The sequence below is a fragment of the Chrysoperla carnea genome, chromosome X, assembly GCF_905475395.1.
Source record: "Chrysoperla carnea chromosome X, inChrCarn1.1, whole genome shotgun sequence".
Lineage (NCBI taxonomy): Eukaryota > Metazoa > Arthropoda > Insecta > Neuroptera > Chrysopidae > Chrysoperla > Chrysoperla carnea.
Genome location: NC_058342.1, coordinates 28,501,462 through 28,523,371, shown reverse-complemented (window position 1 = coordinate 28,523,371; position 21,910 = coordinate 28,501,462). Strand labels below are relative to the sequence as shown.

Below are 21,910 nucleotides of genomic sequence, written 5' to 3'. Positions count from 1 at the left end.
TAAATTTTGATTTTGTGCGTATTGAAGTTTGAAGTATAAACATTTCAAACATAAAACGTTAGAAGTGTTTAATTTTACATAAATACTTTTATTATTATTAACAATATTATGAATTATGATTCATAGTTGCTTAACTTGACTTAATATTAATTATAAAACAAAAATATTAACACAACTTAGTTTTCAAATCGCAAGATTTTGATATGATAACTAGCCAGTCATTCTCAAACAAAACTTAAAGCCATTATATTATTATACTAAACAAAATTAAAATAAAAAGTAATTTTTAAGGTAGTACGATCGCCAAGGCAAGTTTAGATTTGTGGTTGAAATTATTTGTACCTTATTTTCAACTTTGATGTAGTCATGAATGTTGACGAAAAATAAGAACATAATTTTTCGATATCGTCTTTGGTTTTCGAAATATCGAAAGCTAATTAATAAAACAAAATTTTCAATTTTCGATATTTCAAAAATTACTCCAAATGTCGCAAATTTTTATTTTTACTTTTCGTCTTATATTGTCAAGTTATAACATAATTCACTAGGAAGGGGGAGGATATACTCCCCCTCCTGGGATTATTCGATCCCCGCTGGCCGAAAATAGCAGCATTCTGTAAATATTCGACAAAAAAGGCAAAAATAAAAAAAATAAAAAGTATACTCGAGGGTTTATGTCACTGATGAATCATTGATCATGATTCCGAAGTTAGAATGGGAATCAGCAACCCCAAAAACCTCCGAGTATACTTTTTTCGTCTATTTTGTTGAATATTTTCAAGATATTTCTGTATTGGGTCAGCGAGGGGCGAATAACTCCAGAAGGGAAGAGTATATTCCCATTCTAAATTCAGAATCGTAATCAGTGACCCCGAAAACATCTGAGTATATTTTTTGGTCCATTTTGTTGAACATTTACAGAAAATTGGAATTTTGGACCAGCGGGACGAATTACTCCAGGAGGGGGGGGGATATATCGACATTCTGACATATAGTGATCAACGACCCGAAAACCCCCGTGTATACGTTTCTGGCCCATTTTGTGTTGAATATTTTCAACGTTTTAAAATATTCAAAAATCACCTCAGAAATGGATTCTAATAATTGGCCTATTTGGCTCATAGCAATGGCCAAACTTTCTAGTCATAAAAGCACATTTTTCTTTTATAATATTAAAATTAAAAATCGTAATTTTTAAACTGTATATGACGTGACCTAATAACACGGGCAAGCCCTGATGTGATGTCATATCGGTATGAACCATAGACCATCAGTTAGTTCAGTGTAGACATCTGGGTATAATAAATCCATAGATAATAAATATTTATATTTATTATAATCAGTTGTCTATGAATATATCTGTCAAACTTATCTGTGTTATTTCGTATAATGATACCGATATTACGTCACCAAATTTAATTTAATTAAAGTTTTTGGCAAGAAAGCATGTGTATTTTTCCGAAATAAAATTTTTGGTAGCTTTTTATTAGCAAAATCAACATTTTGAAGTATTTTTCAAATATAGTAGAATACCCTAATGTTCGCGTTAAATAATTGTTATTGTAAACACCATTCTTTGACAAATTGTGTATGACTAGATTTATTTTAAGTTTAGTCTACCAAATCAATTCAATTTAATACTAAGAGATGTTTCACTTACTTTGCAATAAAGCTTTGACAATTATTTCAATTTCTAACAAAAACAATAATTTTACAATTATTTAAATTGTAAATAGTTATTGAAAACTATTCAATAGTAGAAATTCCATTTAATAGTAAAGAAAAACTTTTTATTATAACAAAAAAAATAACAAAAAAATTTACTTAAACATTTTACAAAATTACAATAAAAAGTCATAGAATTTCCCCAAATTGTACTCAATCAAAATATAATACAATTCGTCATAATAAATTTTTTTAAAGAAAACATAAAATCTATTGTACTTATGTTAAAACAAATCATTAACTGAATTAACTGTTTAAATACTATGTAAAGACACATGTCACACACACATAACTTATATTCCCAAATAATTACATACTATATAATTTTCGTCAAATTTTCGTTCTCACGGGTAAACAGTTATGTTTATGAAAAAATGTTTTTCAGAATCGAACTGATTTTTTTTGCATTATAATTAGGTAGTAGGGCACCGCTTAAAGAAGGAAGTTATTTCTTTAAAATTGTCTTAGAATACTTCGTTTTCGATCGCACATGGTTTTTCCGAAGCATCCATTTTTCCATTTTCGCAAACCGTGTGGGAACTTTACATTATTTTATGAAGAAAATTTTTTTTCAAAAGTATACCATTATAAGCTTTAATTTGAGCCTCGAACAGATTTCCTGCGAGTTCAAGCCGAGAAATTATCCGGTCGGAAAAACCGGTTTTTCTAACCTTTCCGATTTTTTTCAAATAACTTCCTAATCTCTGTGTTTTCTTAAAAATTATATTTTTTTTTATGAAAATTGTTAGACACTAAAGAGAAAAAACTCTAGTTTTAGAATGTTCTTGTATTTTAGAAATCTACAAACTTTAGGGGGTGAGGGGTCCAATTTATTTGTTCTTGATTCGATTACAATAACTTCTATTAAGCTTTTATTATCAAAATGTGGAATAGAAGTTAAAAATCAATTTTAATCGAACTCAATTAACAATAATCAAAGAGCAATTTGCCTCGATAATTGTCAACTTCACCTGTACGTTATACGCAACGTATTAAAATTCAAAAACAACATTTGTTTGTCTCTTTTTACCCATAAATATCGTCGTATAGAGTAAATGGGTGGGTTTTTAATTAAGTACTCAAATATCTAAATAGCCTTTTTTCTGTGTAATAGCTAATAACATGTTTAGTCACCTAAGTAGTCACTACTGCTAAGTACTTGTATACATATTTATGTATATATACTAGTGATGTTCCGAATATCAGTTTTCGTTTCAAATATCTGTCATAATTAAACGATACGTATCCGTTTCATTTTTTCACGTATACGTTTCGAAATTTATAGCATATTCGATCCCTGCGTGAGTTTCGTTTCCATGGTAACGATACACTACTTAAATTATAGAATGAATTGTATGGATGCATATATAATTGTATGGATTGCATTTAAAACTTACATTGAAAATTTAATATTATTGTCTCACAAATTTAAATAAATAATTATGATAATTTACATTTGAAAAATAATATTTGTGCAATTTGATTTCTTATTTTCACAATTTTTAATGCATTAAGTTTAATTAATTCGTGTTTTACAATAATTTTAATTTGACATTTCTATAACATTAACATGTAAAGAACTGCAAATTAGTCATAACAGCCTCCTTTAACGCCAAAATTTTTACTGGAAGCGCTGGCATCGATTTTATTGTCCCTACCATGACTACGCACACAACGAATAGAAGAAATTAAAAACAGCATAAAATCACAGTAATTAAACCATTTTAAATTGTATGATTTGCATTCATCTATAAAGAATTTATTATCGTTGGAAATTTATCTTTAAGTTAATTTTCCAACAAGTGAAAACAAACAATTGACTCAGTTAATAGTTGAAATACCATGTACAGACAGTGATGATTACACTGTCACATTACACAAACGTATACGTCACCCATACATAACTGATATTCCCATATAATACATTCCATACGATTTGCTCCTAATTTGCATCCTCGTGGGTAAGCGGTTTACGAAAAAATGTTGCAAACAAAAGTTGTTTATTTATAAGAAACATTTTTTATATTTAAACTTTTGTTATATCTCTAACGGTTTACAAGATGGATCTTACGCACCCAAGACCCAATTGACCTATGTTGCTCATTTACGAACTTAACCTCACTTTTTACGTCCTGAGCAAGCTATAAAAAAAGTTTGATATCTTTTTTCGTTTTTGAGGCATCATGTTCACAGACGGACAGACACACATCCGGAGGGGACTAATTTAGGTGATTTTATGAGCACCTATACCAAAAATTTTGTTCGTAGCATCAATATTTTTAAGCGTTACAAACTTGGGACTAAACTTAGTATACCTTGCATATTACATATATGCATAAAATACGATAAGAATTATTTACTTAGCCCGACGCACAAAATTTTAGAAATGATGATTGATAATAGAAACCCAATAGAAAACAATATCTTAATTTCTACTTTATCCCCGATCTAGTTCAAGCATGCATCAAACAGCTACAAATCAAAGACCCGTATCCGTATCCGCGGATATATATATATTTGCCGATCCGTCACATCACTAATACATTTACAATAAAAATACTAACACTTTATACTTAAGGTTCGTCCACACTAACATGTTTAAACTCTGTACATGTATATATAAAATGTATCAGAGCATATTAAGTTTTGTCCCAAGTTTATAAAACTTAGAAATATTGCTACTACAAACAAAATTTTTTAAAAGATGTTAATAAAATAATCTAGTTAGTCCATTTCTAAAAATAAAACCTAGCGAGATCGATTTTTCGCCTCAAAAACGCCCTAAAAATAATTTTCAAGAAAATCGTTGAAGTCGTTTCCAAAATCAAAAACAAAACTCGAATGGCTAAGATCAGCACTCAAAAATAATTTTTGTTTCTTTTGTGAGAAATCTTTACCCTTCATTTGGGCTAGCAAATTTTGATACAGGGACACTCCTAAGTGGCTAAGCCTCCCAAGGCTTAGGTTGCGGGTTTGTCTACTTAAGCTTAGGTTGCGGATTCGAATCCAGGCAGCGGCAGTGTGAACAATTTTAATAAATGGAGGCGGTATAAGAGGGTATAATCGTTAGTCAAAAATAAATCATGAAATTTGAAAAAAGTTAAAATTTATGTAAAAATATCCTTAAATATTCTGATATCGAGTCATAAAAGCAAATTTTTCTTTTATAATATTAAAGTTAAAAATCGTAATTTTTAAACTGTATATCACGTGAAATAAAACACGGGTAAGCCCTGCAGTGATGTCATAGCGGTATAAGTCATAGACCATCAGTTAGTTCATTGTAGACAGCTGAGTATAATATATACATAGATAATAAGTATTTATATTTATTATAATCAGATGTCTATGAATATATCTGTAAACTTATTTGTGTTATTTCGTATAGTGATACCCATATTACGTCATTAAATTGGATGCCTGCGGTTTTGACAGTTTAAAAAAGGTTTAAAATTTAAGTTTTTGGCAAGAAAGTTTGTGTATTTTTCCAAAATAAATTTTTTGTGGCTTTTTATTAGCAAAATCAACATTTTGAAGTACTTTTTCAAAAATAGTGGAATACCCTATTGCAACTTTACGTGTGATTGACGTCTATTATACAAAAAAAAAAAATATTTATAAATTTATTTTTAGAATTTAAATAAAAAAAATAATATTAATAAATTTATTATTAAAAATTTCAAATAATTTCCATGAAAATGTGTAAATAATACACAAATTAAAATTATTTCACATGATTCACCAATAATTTTTTTTTAGGAAAAAAATAATAATTTTTGTTGTTGTAAAAGTTTAAAACAATTATCATACAATCAAAACTATTTTTCTATTTTTGTAGTATGTGTTTTAAAAATTTTTTGTAAAATAATATTTATTATATTTATCGTAGAATAAGCGAAAATTTATAGTAAAAACTAAAACTATTCTTTTATATTAGAAGAAAAACAAATCAATTTTGTATTTTACTATTGTTTGAGTGGATTTGTATTTTAAAAATAAAAAAGACTCCGTATTTTAAATATTTTTCTTATTACACCATGCATGTATGTAACTAATATGCAAGGTATACTAAGTTTAGTCCCAAGTTTGTAACGCTTAAAAGTATTGATGCCACGCACAAAATTTTGCCATAGGTGTTCATAGAATCACCTAATTAGTCCATTTCCGGTTGTCCGTCCGTCCGTCTATGGACACGATAACTCAAAAACGAAAAAAGATACCGAGCTAAAATTTACAGCGTACTCAGGACGTAAAAAGTGAGGTCGAGTTCGTAAATGAGCATCATAGGTCAATTGGGTCTTGGGTCCGTAGGATCCATCTTGTAAACCGTTAGAGATAGAACAAAAGTTTAAATATAAAAAATGTTCCTTATCAAAAAATAAACAACTTTTGCTTGAAAAATTTTTTCGTAAACATCACTGTTTACCCGTGAGGGCGCCAATTAGGCGACAATTTTATAGTATGTACCATACTTGAATATCAGTTATGTATGTGTGACATGTATGTATGTGTTATGTGATAAAGAAATCAACACTGACTATACATGGTATTTCAACAATTAACTCAGTCAATTGTTTGTTTTCACATGTTATTTTTTTAAATTAATATTTGTCTTTAAGTTTATTATAATTCTGAACTGTTTCCAACAAACGAATTCGATCTTTATCCATTTTTGGGACAACATGGGCCATAGAGCCGAGCCTATATGTACTGTGTAAGTATAGTTATATAGTATACAGTACCTATTACACGACGTGTATTAAAATATGTTAAATTGACCATGGTAATAATTAAAGGTAGCCGCCGCCGGTGAATACATGTCATTACTGTTTAAGATTGTAAATCAAGACACCACAATTAATTTATATGCATCAATATAATGACATGAAAAAAAACCTGTGAATCAGATCTTTTGGGTCAGCACAAAAAAAATTATTTCAAGGGTAATAAAATATTGCCAATAAATACAAGAAACAAGTTTTTTAGTTTTAAATAAAATTGCAATAATTTTTTTTTTTTTTTGTAACAAGATAATTTGCATTGCCATCTGTAGTTCGATTTATTTAAGTTTTTTTTTTTTTGGATTTGTCTAAATTTGCAAAATTTTAAAATAAAAGAAATGTTTTAAGTTTGAATTTTAAAACACTAGATGGTATTTCGTTGATAAAAAGTGAATTTTGTAATATAGAAAAAATTCAGTAGAGATCCTTTCATTGGGACCTGGATAAATGAGAAACCTCTATAACTGGCACTCATGCTGAGGTCCCCACACTTTGTCACTGAATTATCTCTGTTAGTGGGACGAAGCAAACCTTTATATCTGAGATTTGATCTTTCGATTTTATCGTCATAGTTACCTCTATAACTGAGACAGCGAGTGAATTTTATATGCATTAACCTCTGTAACTGAGAACTGAGATAGCATCGTTTTGTTTGTTTACTTACTTATTCCAATTTTACCCGCAAATTTCGCAACAATTTTGAGCCTCAATGACCTTCAGTTTTAGTTTTGCTTTACCATCATACGGATGTTTAAAAATGCCGCAATGAAGGCTCGAAGGCCTTTTTCCTCAGTGAAAAACTTAAGTTAATATCCGATTATGAAAGTGGGAAGACACGCGATGAAGTCTGTGTCGAATTTTATGTACCTAAATCTAATGTTTGTAGAATAATTCAGAATAAAGACAAAATTCAATCGTTTATCAGTCAGAATATCCTGAACTTGAACAGTGTTTGCTAACATGGGTCAAGCAACTTCGTAACAAAAACGTTACCGGTAAGTGGAGCGATGATTAAGCAAAAGACACAAGATTTCGCGCGAAGGCTCGGTATTAATATTTTTTGTAGCAGCAACGATATTGATAATGCGTTATGTTATTTAATAATCGCACCTCTTTAACTGAAATTACCTGTATTCTGACCTCTATTACTGGAACATTCTGTAAATGAGACAGATTATTATTTAAACCTGGATATCTGAGACTCTATAAGTGAGACAAATTTGCAGGTTCGTTGATGTCTCACTTAACCAGATTCCACTGTATTATTACATCAGAAAAAATTTCTATCGATTAAAATATAAGCAATTATTTTTATTGTCTTGATATTTAATAAATCGTTTTTTATTTTAGTATTCTTCAAAAACTAATAAAATGAAATTATTTTTCGGTCCCATCATCCGAAGGTAAACGCTAGAACACCTTTCTTTAACAGGGAAAATTGTTGGAAAACGAGAAAGAGGTCAAAAAAGAACAGCAGAAAAAATATAAACTTATCCAGGAAGTGTACAGTTCTAAAGTTAATCAGAACACCAACCAACTGTTATGTAATAAAAAAGTAGGTAAAATTTTCCCAATAATTCAAGCAAATTTTTAATCAAGCTTGCCAGAAAATTGTAATCAATACTAAATTTTTAGAACACAAAAAAAGAAGAGTTTTAATTATAAGAAAACTGCATTTAAGAAAATAAATATGAAAAAATTATTTAAAAGAAAAGAAATGACAGAACACCCTGTATAGGTAACAAATCAAGTATTATGTAATAAAAAAGTAGGTAAAATTTTCCCAATAATCCAAGAAAATTGCAATCAAGTTTGCCAGAAAATTGTAATCAATAATAAATTTTAAAAACACGAAAAAAAAAAGAAAAGTTTTAATTAAAAGAAAACTGCATTTAAAAAAATAAATATGAAAAAATTATTTTAAAAGAAAAGTTATTTAAAAGAGAAAATTTCTTTCAATATTTATAGAAAATAAAAATAATATTTTTTTGTAATCTTTAAGTCATACAGTTAAATTAATTTATAACAGTTTTAATAATTATAAAATAAAAAAAATTTATATAAAAAAACAGCTTTATATGTGCCCAGTACACAAACGATGCACTTATATATTACAGAGGTGGATTACACGAATTAAGTACCCATAAAAATAGATAAAAATTTCATCGATATGCAGAAATTGCGTTGTCTAAAAGCTTATTCTAATCCGTTTGTGCAATATGAGTATCTGAGTTTTCTTTTAATCCAGAAATGAAATTCCTATCTTAGCCTAAATTTTCTCAGCGGCCTACTTGATTTTTTATACCACAAAATCATGTTTTTAGTAGGCTAGCCTTGCCCCGTTTTGTCCTTTTTTATGTCAGAGTTTCTACTCTAAATACAAAGCACAGTGGAGTATTTATACCAGATTTCCGGAGAAAATATAATGAAGGGAATTTTATGCTCAAAATTGACTATTTAGATTCAAAAATATTTGGCAAAAATAAAAAAAATTTCTTCAATTTTTTTAATATTTTTTGCTTCTGAGCCACTTTTTTCTGTTTCCACGTAAGGTGATTTTGGAATTATAAGTTACAAATTTTCACTGGAAAACTGCTTTCTCTTTTTTTAACTTTATCTCTATCCGTAGCTTAGTCCTAAAAGAAAAGGCGCAAGTTCGCGCAAGATTTTTTTTCATAAAGATGTAATAGAATACTTAAACTTTGCCCTGTTACAAAAACTTTTACCGAGCAAAAAGGTGCACATAAACAAAAAGCTTCGAGTTTGATAAATTTAATGAAAAAAGTTACCTTTTCTAATAATCAAAAATAAACTAATAAATAAACCACAAGCTTTCGCCTTCAATATAAAAAAAATCCTTACTTAATTCCACTAACAAACACAGTAAACGTAAATTGAATGACACGGTAAATCGAGAGCAACAACAATAATAACATTCATCCGTAAAAAAAAGGTAGATTGCGGCTTACAAAACAAACGGAGGGCGAGGTTATCCAAAAGAACAACTTTCAATGCAAAACAAAGGACTTGTTTCCGGAAATTTGATACAAATATTTCACTGTGCAAAGCAGGCAACAAAAAGATTTTTTATTTTTCAGGGCTCCAATCTGACTGGAGCTGATTACAGCCCTGAATGTTTATATAGATTAATATTACGATATATCTACTTGGCACATAATATTATTGATTAATATTTGTCATAAAATCATTTAGATAAACCCTCCAAGTTATATATAAATATATTAGATTAAAAATAAATTTTTGTTAAGCATAGTATATATATTTTGTGCAAAAATTTTCTTCTGATCGAAGAAGGTCACGACTTACGAGAAATCTAACCAAAAAAGAATCTTTTATTTTTGAAATTATACTTCTTTAGGCGTAAAAATGACGAGAGTCAATTTTTTTATGTGCACAGGGCCTGTACTGCGGGAGGGGAAATGTACAAAAGAGTGCGCTTCCACAGTTATTTGGATTTGAAAGCGGTTTTCAGCATTCGATTCGTTAGAACGTAAGCAGATTTTAAGAAATTTTGGGGTCACGAATATCGCGTCAGAAGTGGTTTCCGAGGTACCTGCTGCTCAAGGTGGACGGAATCTCCGTCGTTTCATTGTATTCGGGAAATTCGTTATATAATCGATTCAAACTCGTTACCCGGGGGTTTTTGGGGGTCACTCAATACGAATATCGTCATAGAATCGGGCTTCAGATATCTGGTGCCCCAGATACCTAGCGTACTCGAGGTATCTTGGACACCAGGTGCTTAGGAGATCAATTCAGACGATATTCTTGCTTAGCGATCCTAAAAACGACTGGGTAACAAGTTTGGAATCATTTTCTTTCTAACCGAATTGTGAATTTAGTATATTTACGGCCAATTTAAAATAAAACAAGTGAAAACAAACAATTGACTGAGTTAATTGTTGAAATACCATGCATAGTCAGTGTTGATTTCTTTATCACATTACACATACAAACATGTGACACATACATAACTGATAATCAAGTATAGTACATATTATAAAATTTCTGCCTAATTGGCGCCCTCACGGGTAAACAGTGATGTTTACGAAAAAATGTTTCAAACAAAAGTTGTTTAATTTTTGATAAGGAACATTTTTTACATTTAAACTTTTGTTCTATCTCTAACGGTTTACAAGATGGGTCCTACGGTCCCAAGACCCAATTGACCTATGATGCTCATTTACGAACTTGACCTCACTTTTTACGTCCTGAGTACGCTGTAAAAATTTCAGCTCGATATCTTTTTTCGTTTTTGAGTTATGGTGTCCACAGACGGATGGACGGACGGACAATCGGAAATGGGCTAATTAGGTGATTTTATGAACACCTATGACAAAATTTTTGTCCTAGCATCATCAACTTAAGCGCTACAAACTTGGGACTAAACTTAATATACTATTTATATTTCATACATACATGGTATAATTATAAAATGCATATTATTTATGTAAATTGCATATTTTTAATTTCTTAATAAATCAATTTAGGTCACAAAATTTCCTGACGGTCTAACGAATCGAATGCCGAAAACCGCATTAAATTCCGACTTACTGTTCAAACTTCATTGCATCGTTTCTGCGACTATTTGGAGATCACACTATGTTTGGCATAGACCATTCGTCCGATTTATCGCATTGTTTTTTAGTAACATTATTTTTTGTTCAATTTGTTTTTTACACAGCCGGTATAGTACAGCACAAAAAAAAAAATCGCATTAATTGAAGAAAATAAGATGTCATAAACACTTGATGAAATTAAACAATAAAAAATTAAAAGAATCGCAAACCAAATTGTGCAATTTATTAAATTCATGATTGAAGATAATATCAAGGACATTTGATTTTAAAAAGTAAAATCAAATATATAAAAATAATAAACAAACCAGCAGAGTAGCAGATAATTAATACATCCATCCATGGACCATATAGCATCCATAATATTTTTAATCAAATACAGTGAAACTTGGTTAAATGGAATCTGGATAAATGAGAAAAGTTTCTCACTTATTCAGGTCCCAACACTTTGGCACTGAATTACATCTCATATATAGGATTCGATCTTTCGATTTTATCTTCATAGTTGTCTCTATAACTGAGACAGCGAGTGAAGTTTATGTGCATTAATATATGTAACTGAGAACTGAGATTGCATCGTTTTGTTTGTTTACTTACTTATTCTTATTCTATCCGCAAATTCCACACTTAACTAATTTTGAGCCTCAATGACCTTCAGTTTTAGTTTTGCTTTACCATCGAAGGCTCAAAGGCGTTTTCGGCAGTGAAAAACTGAAGTTAATATCCGATTATGAAAGTGGGAAGACACGCGATGAAGTCTGTGTCGAATTTAATGTGCCGAAATCTACTCTTTGTAGAATAATCACTACATAGTATAAAACAAAGTCGCTTTTTCTGTCCCTATGTCCTTTGTACGCTTAAATCTTTGAAACTACGCAACCGATTTTGATGCGGTTTTTTTTTAATAGATAGAGTGATTCAAGAGGAAGGTTTTTATGTATAATACATCCATATTATAGTAGAGTAAGGGGTTGAAATAGGGGTTGAAAGGGATATGCTTCAAAAACTAAAAAAGTTGTGCATCGATTAAGCTCAAATATTGACACGATATACAACCAGCTTCAAAGATCTATTGTTTTTATCTACTTTTAACCTTCGGAGGGTAGAAAGATGTAGCGAGAAAGTGGGAAGGAATTATCGAATATTTACAAATATACCTAAGTGGGGTATCAAATAAAGGAGCATGACGTGTACATTACAAAAATGTTATCCCACGCAAGGAAATGTGGAGGGAGGGGTGCAAGTGGGGATGTTGCCCAGCAAAGCGGGTAGTTCACAGCTAGTTAATCTATATAACTGAGAACTGAGATAACATCGTTTTGTTTGTTTACTTACTTATTCTAATTTTACCCGAAAATTTCACACTAATTTTGAGCCTCAATGACTTTCAGTTTTAGTTTTGCTTTACCATCATACTGATGTTTATTTGAAAAATGCCGCAATGAAGGCTCGAAGGCCTTTTTCCTCAGTGAAAAACTTAAGTTGATATCCGATTATGAAAGTGGGAAGACACGCGATGAAGTCTGTGTCAAATTTAATGTGCCGAAATCTACTCTTTGTAGAATAATTCAGAATAGACAAGGAAAACTAAAACGTGTACGTTTATCAGAATATCCTAAATTGCTTAACATGGACCAAGCAACTTCGTAGCAAAAGATGATATATAAATTTTAACAATGATCATTTTTGAGATCCATTAGGTAGGATCGATGAACACTTGAAGAAATTTTTCATCATTACGAAAGCAATAGCTCTATTTCCTTCAGCAATTCGCTAAAAGCTAAAAAAAACAAGCTTTATTGCACTAAAAAGTGGATAATAATATTGGTAATATAAAATCCAAAGCATCGGGTGGTCGATATCTGTCAAATCAGATAATTTGAAGAATGAATGTAAAAATTAATGACCAACCTACGCTTTAAATTTTACATTACAATTATTATTCACTTTTTAGTGCAATAAAGCATGTTTTTTTTTTTTTTAGTTTTTTCAAACTATAATTTATTAAATGTTAAAAAAAAAGCGATTTAAGAGTTGTAAATTCTACGATTGTAGATCGGAAGAATTCAGGAAATTAAAGTTTTTTATGGTCTTCAGTTTTATCGAGGACCGATTATTCAATTAGTAATATTAATTTAAAAAACCAAAACGGTTCATTTAAGCTTAAGGTTATCGAATAATAATAGTCCAAGCAATTTAGCAATTGGTTAAGAGGGGACAAGGGTCTGAGATACCAAAAAAAAAAAAATCATATTTTTATGAGTGGCTTATTTATTAATATTTTAAACTTATTGTAGCATTATTAAGCTTTATTCTAAGAATACACTCTGATACATTTTCATTAAAAAATGTAAGTTATGTATAAAATTATGAATAAAAATAATATTTGTATCACGTAAATGTTTTTTAATGCTTTAAAAGTATCATAAAAGATAAAATTTATACGTCAAGTTGACTAATTTTTTACGTTTAAACGTCAAAAACCAAAATTTTTTTATGTTTTCTTTTTGGAAAGAACCGTAAGGTTTTTTGAGGGACAAAGACAGAAGATGGTTCTTTTTTCGATCTCCATTTTAATGGTAAAAAATTCACTTATTGCGTTTCCTATGCTTTTAAGCCTCTATGTTTGATATTACCTCTTTGGAAAATGCTCGTTTCAGAAATGAAGTATTCAAATTCCTAATTTAATTGGACTATAACCTTAAAGTTTCTTTGACCACTCTATTAAAAATATCACCCTGTATTAAAAATATATTAATATAACAATTATTGTTGATATTATTTACAACAACGCGACAACAAAACAGATGAATAGACAGCCAAATAAGTTGGTTAAGACGGACTTTGCAGTGTTGCAGATGTTATTTCAAATATAATATTGTTGCAAGTGCATAATGTGCTCTGAAAAGGTCTTTGATTCATCATAGTTTATCCGACTTTGATACATACAATATCATTACTAAAAACAGGGTTGTCAATGCCATCTCATCCTACTTTTTAAATACATAACAAACCAACACAAACATGAATATATACCAAATCGTGGTGAACGTACCCTTTCAAAGCCAGTCAAATAACTTTCTGATTTAGTCAATTACATATTTAATTTTATTCATTGGTTAATTAAGGTATAATGTCCGTATGACCACTTTTTTACTGAATAAAATAAAATTTTGAGTAGATTTAAAAAATAAATGTTCTTTTGTGAATTGACTAAATCTTTTTAAATCATATCTTAAAAACTTTGCAAATCTAAGGCTCCTGACGAATAAACTAATTTCACGTAAGATCAAACTAACCATTTACGATACCCTGATTCGACCCATCACAACATATGACAGGGAAAGTTGGACCCTGACACAAGAAGACCAGGAGAAGAAGATTTGAACGAAAGATCATAAGAAGGATATATTGTGCAATTCGAGTGAGAGAGGAAGAATAGCAAATCCGAACCAAGAGGAAAATCCAGGATTTTCTGAAGGGAGAGTATATTGTGAAGTTCATCATATCACAGAGGCTCAGATGGTTCGGACATGTGTAAAGAATGGATGAAAGAAGGATACCCAAGAAAATATTGCATGCCAAAGTGTACGCCACTCGAAGAAGAGGCAAGACTCGACTCAGACGGTTGGACTAAGTTATCGACGACCTGAAGGTGGTATGAGTCACTGGATTGGGATCTGCTGTCAAGGACCGAGCAATCTGGAGGAGCGAGGAAATAAATTTTGTTTTGTTAATTCTGAAAATTTGTGGAAACTGTTAAAGGTAGCATAGCAATAAAATAAAGGGGGGGGGGGGGGAATCTGGTAGCCTAAAAAAAATAGTTTAAGTTCATGGATTATCTTTAAAGGAGACGGTTAGTCAAAAAATTTCTATTCTAATCTCATAATATTCCCACTGCTTGTTTGAAGCAAAAAAATAAATGGAAAAATAATTGGCAGCCCTATTTTAGATACCATAGCTCGGCTTCACTTGATTGAGAAAAAAAAATTCAAATTTCAATTGTATGTATCTCAAGAACAACTGAGGGCATTATCCTTCGCGGAAAATACACTCTACACGTGTGTGTCCGCCAAAAGTTCAACAAACACTCTAATCAAGACATCTTTGCCAAAAAAAAATTGTAATTACATTTTTTTGAATGAATAAAGAAAACGATCATTTTGTAGTTTTTTAAATCTTAATTTCTATGAAAATGTAGACTTATGCACTATATCGAAAGTCAACGGACAAGCTTTGGAGTGGATTACAAATCCGTCTTACAGCCCTTAATTTGGATGGGATTCCTAGGAGAAAAACCGTATTTCGACGTTTTTTTTTTCTGTTCATTTTTAAGCAAAAAAGTACTCTAATGATTTTTTTCTAGACGCTTAGTGTCCGAAATAAAAATTTTTGAAAAATGTGTTATTTGAAAGTCTCTGCGGGAATCGCTTAGCTAACGCAGCTCCTGCGCTACGACTTTTTTTAGGTTGAAGGCTGAATAGGTCTTTGCTTATAGCGGAAGATTAACCATAGGTAGGCCATCCGACTGTGCTCGCCCGAAATTTACTAGAGCACAGTTGAGTAGGGAGGTGGGACTGACAGAACACTGTCGACTGAACTATCACCTTCACAATATCGGGATCATAAATGACCCCACTTGTAGAGCCTGTATGGGGGATGACGAAAATTCCGTACATGTTATTTGCACCTGCAGAAACCTGCAGGGCGTTAGATTCAGAATGTTCGGATCGGAAACCTTAGATCCATCTATCCTGGGAGAAATCCCGACGGAGAAGCTGTGGGCTTTCTGTATGGCATCTGGTCTCGACCGAATCCTTTAGCTTCATCTGATTTTAATAGCGCCCCCTACCCAAAGACGCCTCGTCTTCGGTCGGCAGGTTGTTCTCAAGGAGGCCACAAAGGACTCTTGGTCTAGGGGCTAGGAACCCACTTTCGGTACCCCTCTTTTGTCTTATTATTATAGCGGTAGATTTAAGAAGCGGGAAAATTTTAACGGCATTCGAATCAAAAACATTTTTTTACGGTTGCTCAAAATTCGAAATCGATGAAACTGAATTGAGAAGCATTTAATGAGAGGTAAATATGATCTTAGTGATGGAGGTTTGTTACTCACGTTTTTTGTTTTTGTTTTTTTTTTTTTTTTTGTAGGTGTCAAAAACGTATTAATAATTAATTTATTCAAATAATGTATAACAGAGCAGACCATGTCGGGCACGTCATTTCTCAATTAATTATTAGCATTTAATAATTGAAAGTGAAGAACTAATTATGACATCAGAGTTTAGTTGAACATGATTAAAAAAATGGTGTAAATAATCACATAGCTTCTATGTACAAATTATAGTCTGGTTACAGTAGGTTACACTACTGTTAGTACAATTAAACTAAATATCAAAAAGGAAAAATTAATGCATCTTTGAAATTTTCCACAATTGGTTATTAGGTTGTAAAACCTTCGTAAAAAAAGCTGACTTCTCAGAGGCGTACCTAGCCCCCATTTTTGTGTGGTAGTTGGGGGGGTAAAAAAAAGTTAAAATAAAAGTTCTAGCTGAAGTATTTGTAAAAGTTTAAATGTAAAAGTTATTCCTTATAAAAAAACTAACAACTTTAATTTGAATCATTCTTTCGTAAATATCACTGTTTACTCGTGAGGGCGCAACTTAGGAAAAACTTTGGCTTCTACTAATATCTATGTGAAAACAAAAAACTCTAGAAAAACAAACAAATATTCCAGAAAACACTTTAGAAAATTTCGAACGGAATCACAATTTGTATAAAGTTTTGCAAAAAACGGTCAAAATCAACGTATTTTAACATATTCTATGGGAAAACGAGTATCTAGAAAAGCTCTTTGAAGATTGGAAAGAGAATGTGAGAATTTTCAAATAAAAACCCTTATTTTTGATCGTAGATTATTTTATTTATCTGCACAAAAGAGATAAATCAAAGAAAATGAATAGTTTTTCAACATTGCGCTGTTTCGATTCTTTTTCTCAACCATAAACGACTTGAAACGAACACGGGAACAAATTTCCACTTTCGAATTTGATTTCCGAATTACTTTACTTCTACGCTAGTTTTCGAGAAATTTTTATCTTCTTAAAGTCCATAAAAATCCGTTTTTTTATTGTGCTCGAAGTTCTGTCACTATGTCCGTGACAATTGTTTTGCACAAAAATACTTAACGACACATTTTCTTAACACATTTTCTATCAGAATTTGAAGCAATATAAGAATACAAAATTTGAAACCGAAAATTTAAAATGGGAGGTTAAAAAAACAACGAGAAAAAAATGGATTTCTTGGATAAGATAAGATTTCTCGAAAAGTATATCTTACAAAGAAATTATGAGGTCAATTTCGCAATCAGCGCAACAAATTCTATAGAAAAATTTATTTCGCATGCACCAAATTAAAAGTAAAAAATTGTTTCCCATTGTGTTATCGAAGTCTGTACACGGAGGTTAAACAAATGTTGTTTCTTTTTTTAGCAAAAAAAAAAACAACTCACAAATCGTCTCTCTAATTTGAAAGTACATAGACACACAACAAAATTTCTTTACTCCTTGCATTTTTTGATGATTGTCAAGGTTAGATTCGAGTAAGGTTGAGAACTCTCAAGGCCGCAATACATTTTTGTACCCACATCACAGTAAAATCTCGTCAGTGAAATTTTTCATTAAATTCATTCGTATACTTTCACTTGCGAAAGAAAAGTGAAAAGTCAAAAAGTTGCTCTCGGCAAATAATCCCGAAAAAGTGAAAGTTAAGGTCGTTTAACATTCAAAATTGATCTTTTTAGGAATCGATGATTTCGCACCCAGTAAAATCATACGCTAGCAATTTTTCACCTCTTCATATAAGATAACCTTTTAGGCAACTTTACTAATAATTTATAAATATATGGACATTACAAAAAATAGGTAGATCTTTTTTAGTAATTTTAAGTTTTTTTGTTCATCATTTCTCAACTTTTTTTCCAAAATATGAAAATTTTAAGCCGATTTTCCGCACACACAAAAAAATTTTTTTTTTAAATTTTCGTAATTTATTTTCATCAAATTAAAATTACTCGATTCGAAAATTCTATTTTCTTTTCCTGAAGAATTTCGGAATTTTCTTTAATGTTCAAATTTTTTACAATTTCACGAAATCAGTAAATAAATGGAATCATGCAGATAATCTTAATGCTTAAAGCTACCAATTTCAGTCTAGTGAAATTTTTTTGCTATGGCAGGCAATTTTTAAAATCTTATTGTATTTCGATATCAAAATTTGCATGTGAAACTAAACTTAGGTCTCAATTTTTGAACAATAACTAAAATTAACTTTATTTCTCATAAAATTTCCCCTAAAATTCTCAATTTTACAATGCAAGCAAAAAAACAGATATACAGAGTGCTTAAACTTGGCATATGCTTGAAACCTCAAAAATAAGTTTTATCGATAATGCTTTAAGCAAAAAATTTTTTTTGTATAGGCGCACATCTTCCGCAGACATTAAACTTGACCTAAGTTTTCAGGCTCAATAAAAAGCTTATTTTACTCCAGAACTGGTACTCGATAAATTAACACTTTAAGTTGTTATTGATTAAAAAGGTATCATTTTTTGTTCGAAATATTTTTCCGCAAACCGTACAGTTTAGGCAAAAACAGAAAATTTTTACCCAAAATTGTTTTTTGCGTATCAAAATTGTTATTTCGTATAATTGTTTCTACTGAAACTACCCACTCTTTGAAAAAAAATTTGCGAATAAAAGTGATTTGAGTTTTTCTAAAAAGACCCTTTTCGTTCAAAGTGAATGAACACAGAATAATCTTTATTTTTGCTATCAATTATTGCGTAAATTATTCGATTTACAAGAAAACGTTTCAAACAAAAAACATGTTTATATTTTTATAAAGAACAACTTTTCAGTTTAAAATAAAATAAAAAATTTATTTTAATCTGAAACCTTAGACCGATTTTCCTCGATTAAACATAATTTTCGAATTTCACGTATATGTCAAGTTAAAAAAAAAAACACCCCGTATATGTAAAATTCCCGCTGAATTCAAAAACACATTTCTTAATTTCTTAAAATTATTTAATTAAACTTTTTTTTAAATTTATGCAAGAAAAGGTTTTCTCTAAAAACAATTTTAACTTGGTTTTCGGTAGAATTTTTCATTTAATAAGAAAAACATTTATGCCATGTTTTTTCAATGTGGCAAAAATTTTCCGCGTGTATACATTATTTCATTTTCTAGTACTGACATTTCTTTGAATCCGTCGGAACAGTTTTAAATTAAATTTAACGAGATTTAACTGTAGAAATTTATGATAATTTAAAAAATAAATTTGATCTTTTGCTAGTAATTAGATAATTTTTTTTTTATTTTGTGTGTACATATTTTAAAATCCTGGTTTTTACTATTTTTAGAGAGATATTTTAAAATTGTTAACAGCAAAAAAAAAATGTCACTGTCAAACCAAGCAAAAAAAATTAAAAACCCCACACTTACATTGAATTTAAAACTTTCATTACAATTCACTCAGAAATGCTTATTTATTTTGGGTCAAACTTTCTACTTTGCTTATATAAGATTGCAATATTAAATAATATAATAATTTGTGCAAAAAAAAAAAAAAAACTTTCTTTACTTACATGGTTGAGCCCATACAATCATTTTTTCAGTTTTCGCATGAAAATCGTCACCTTCTTCATGGACTTTAATACCTTCTTTCCATAACTGTTTTCCTTCGCTCCACATATCACCGTAACCACCATTTTGTTGCATGTACGCATTTGGATCATCGCCTTGCATACCTTGATCCATGTCGAATCCAAATTTTTTGATAACTTCTTGCATACGCGCTGGTGTCATTTGTGGTAACGTTGTTATATTTGGTTCTTCCTGCATTCCCATCTTCATGAGCATCTCTCTTTTCAAACTCTCAATTATATGCTTTTCTAATTCTTTACGTTTCATGCAAGTCGTACATCTGGAGATGCCATTGTTGGAATCTGAAGATGTGCTACTTGTACCATCTACAGCGCTGTAAACGTATTTTTGACTGTATGTATCACGATTTTGATTCGATGTACTATCCGAATTTTGGAATGATCTAGAATTTCGTGGATTTAAATTTCCCGCCATATCACTACTACTCGTATCGTCTTGCGTTAAACATGGTGTTAACGTAGAGAATATAATTAATAAAGTTGTAATTAAATGTACGTTCGTTTTCGGACATATTGTTAATAATTTTCGCCATCTAATCGAACTGGTTCTTTGTATAAATTGTAAAAAAATTAGTAAAATATAGTTTTTGGTATAAATTTGTTGATTCATTTTTAACAATGAATTTTTAACATGATTGTTACATGTTAAATTTTCTGTATTTCGTAAAGGGCTTATTAAATTTAATTGTTCATAATTTATAGTATTGTTTAAATTTTCCACACAAATTTTTCGAGCTGTACGCCGTTGATTTTTTGTTAAAAAAAAATAATTTTTTGTTGTAAATAAATCCGTTGGAAATAAACGCTCCGCACAATTTAACAACATTTTGACGCTCAAAAAAAAAAATTTTTTTTAAATTTTCTTTTTTTTTTTTTACATTCCCACAAAAATTTTTGCACAAAGTTTTTAGGACGATTTTTTTTGTTTTTTACATATTTGCACAAAAACGCGGATTTCAAATCAAACCGGCTTTAATTTGTGTGTGTGTGTTGCTGTATAATATTGTCGACAATGATAATTTATTTTGTAGTTAGCGTTGATACACAGCCGCCTTAGGCTGCTTCTTGCTCCGTCAACGGTATAAACGCAAACTGACTTCTGAAACAGTCCGCGATGCTAGTATATGTATGTTCAATTTAGTATGCGTGATAGTAGTCCCCCCTTTTTTCTGTATACTCTCTCGACCACGAGCCAATAAGTCCACTGTTCACTGCATTGTAACTAAATATTCAATGCAACAATTAAAAAATACAACCCCCGTATCAATTTTATTTTATTTTTTTTTTATATTAGTTTGAATTTTTTTTTTCTTATAAAAATAATAACGATCAAGAATTAAATATTATTTTAAAAGTAAGTTATAACAAAAAATTTTAGTGTAAGCGCCACAAAACCTCTGTATAACGTATACACTTCAATTTTTCCAAAATTTCCAACAAGAATAGATATTTAATTTCCAATTTATAGTAGAGTAAAATTACGCCTTGTGTATGGATTAAAAGTTCGGGCAGAGCTAACTTTGGGGTTTTTCTTTTCACATCAAAATAAGTAATTTTGGAAATGTTTTTTTTTCGCAGATTGGTGCAACATGTTTAACCAACTAAATGGCGTCAAAAATGGAATTTTTTTCAGAAATTTTATCATTTTTATTTTATATTCGCAAGAGGAGACATCGGTGCATATCCAAATTTGGTAGGTTTGTAGTCGATGTTAAAAACTACTCTTCATATTTTTTTGAGGGGGTTTCGTCCCTTCCCCTCCCAGTTATATATATATATATGTATACATACATATGGTAAAACAGTTCATTTGACTGTAACTTGAAAAATATTTGATTGATTTTAATGAAACTAATATTTGTAATAAGTTTGTAATGCTTAAAAATATTGATGCTATGAACAAAATTTTGGTATAGGTTTTCATAAAATCACCTAATTAGTCCATTTCTGGTTGTCTGTCTGTCTGTTGTCTGTCGTTTGTCCGTCTGTCATCACGATTACTCAAAAACGAAAAGAGATATCAAGCTGAAATTTTTAAAGCGTGCTAAGGACGTAAAAAGTGAAGTCGAGGTCGTAA

General features: G+C 30.3%; 1 protein-coding gene across 1 annotated transcript in view; it reads right to left on the bottom strand.

The window, feature by feature from the left end:
* LOC123303043 (bone morphogenetic protein 2) overlaps positions 1-21,910 on the bottom strand; it is a 72,639-nt gene that overhangs the window by 43,958 nt on the left and 6,771 nt on the right. Inside the window, exon 2 of the mRNA XM_044886139.1 lies at positions 19,756-20,381. Coding sequence (XP_044742074.1) covers positions 19,756-20,381 — 626 coding nt within the window. The remainder of the gene's footprint in view (positions 1-19,755; positions 20,382-21,910) is intronic.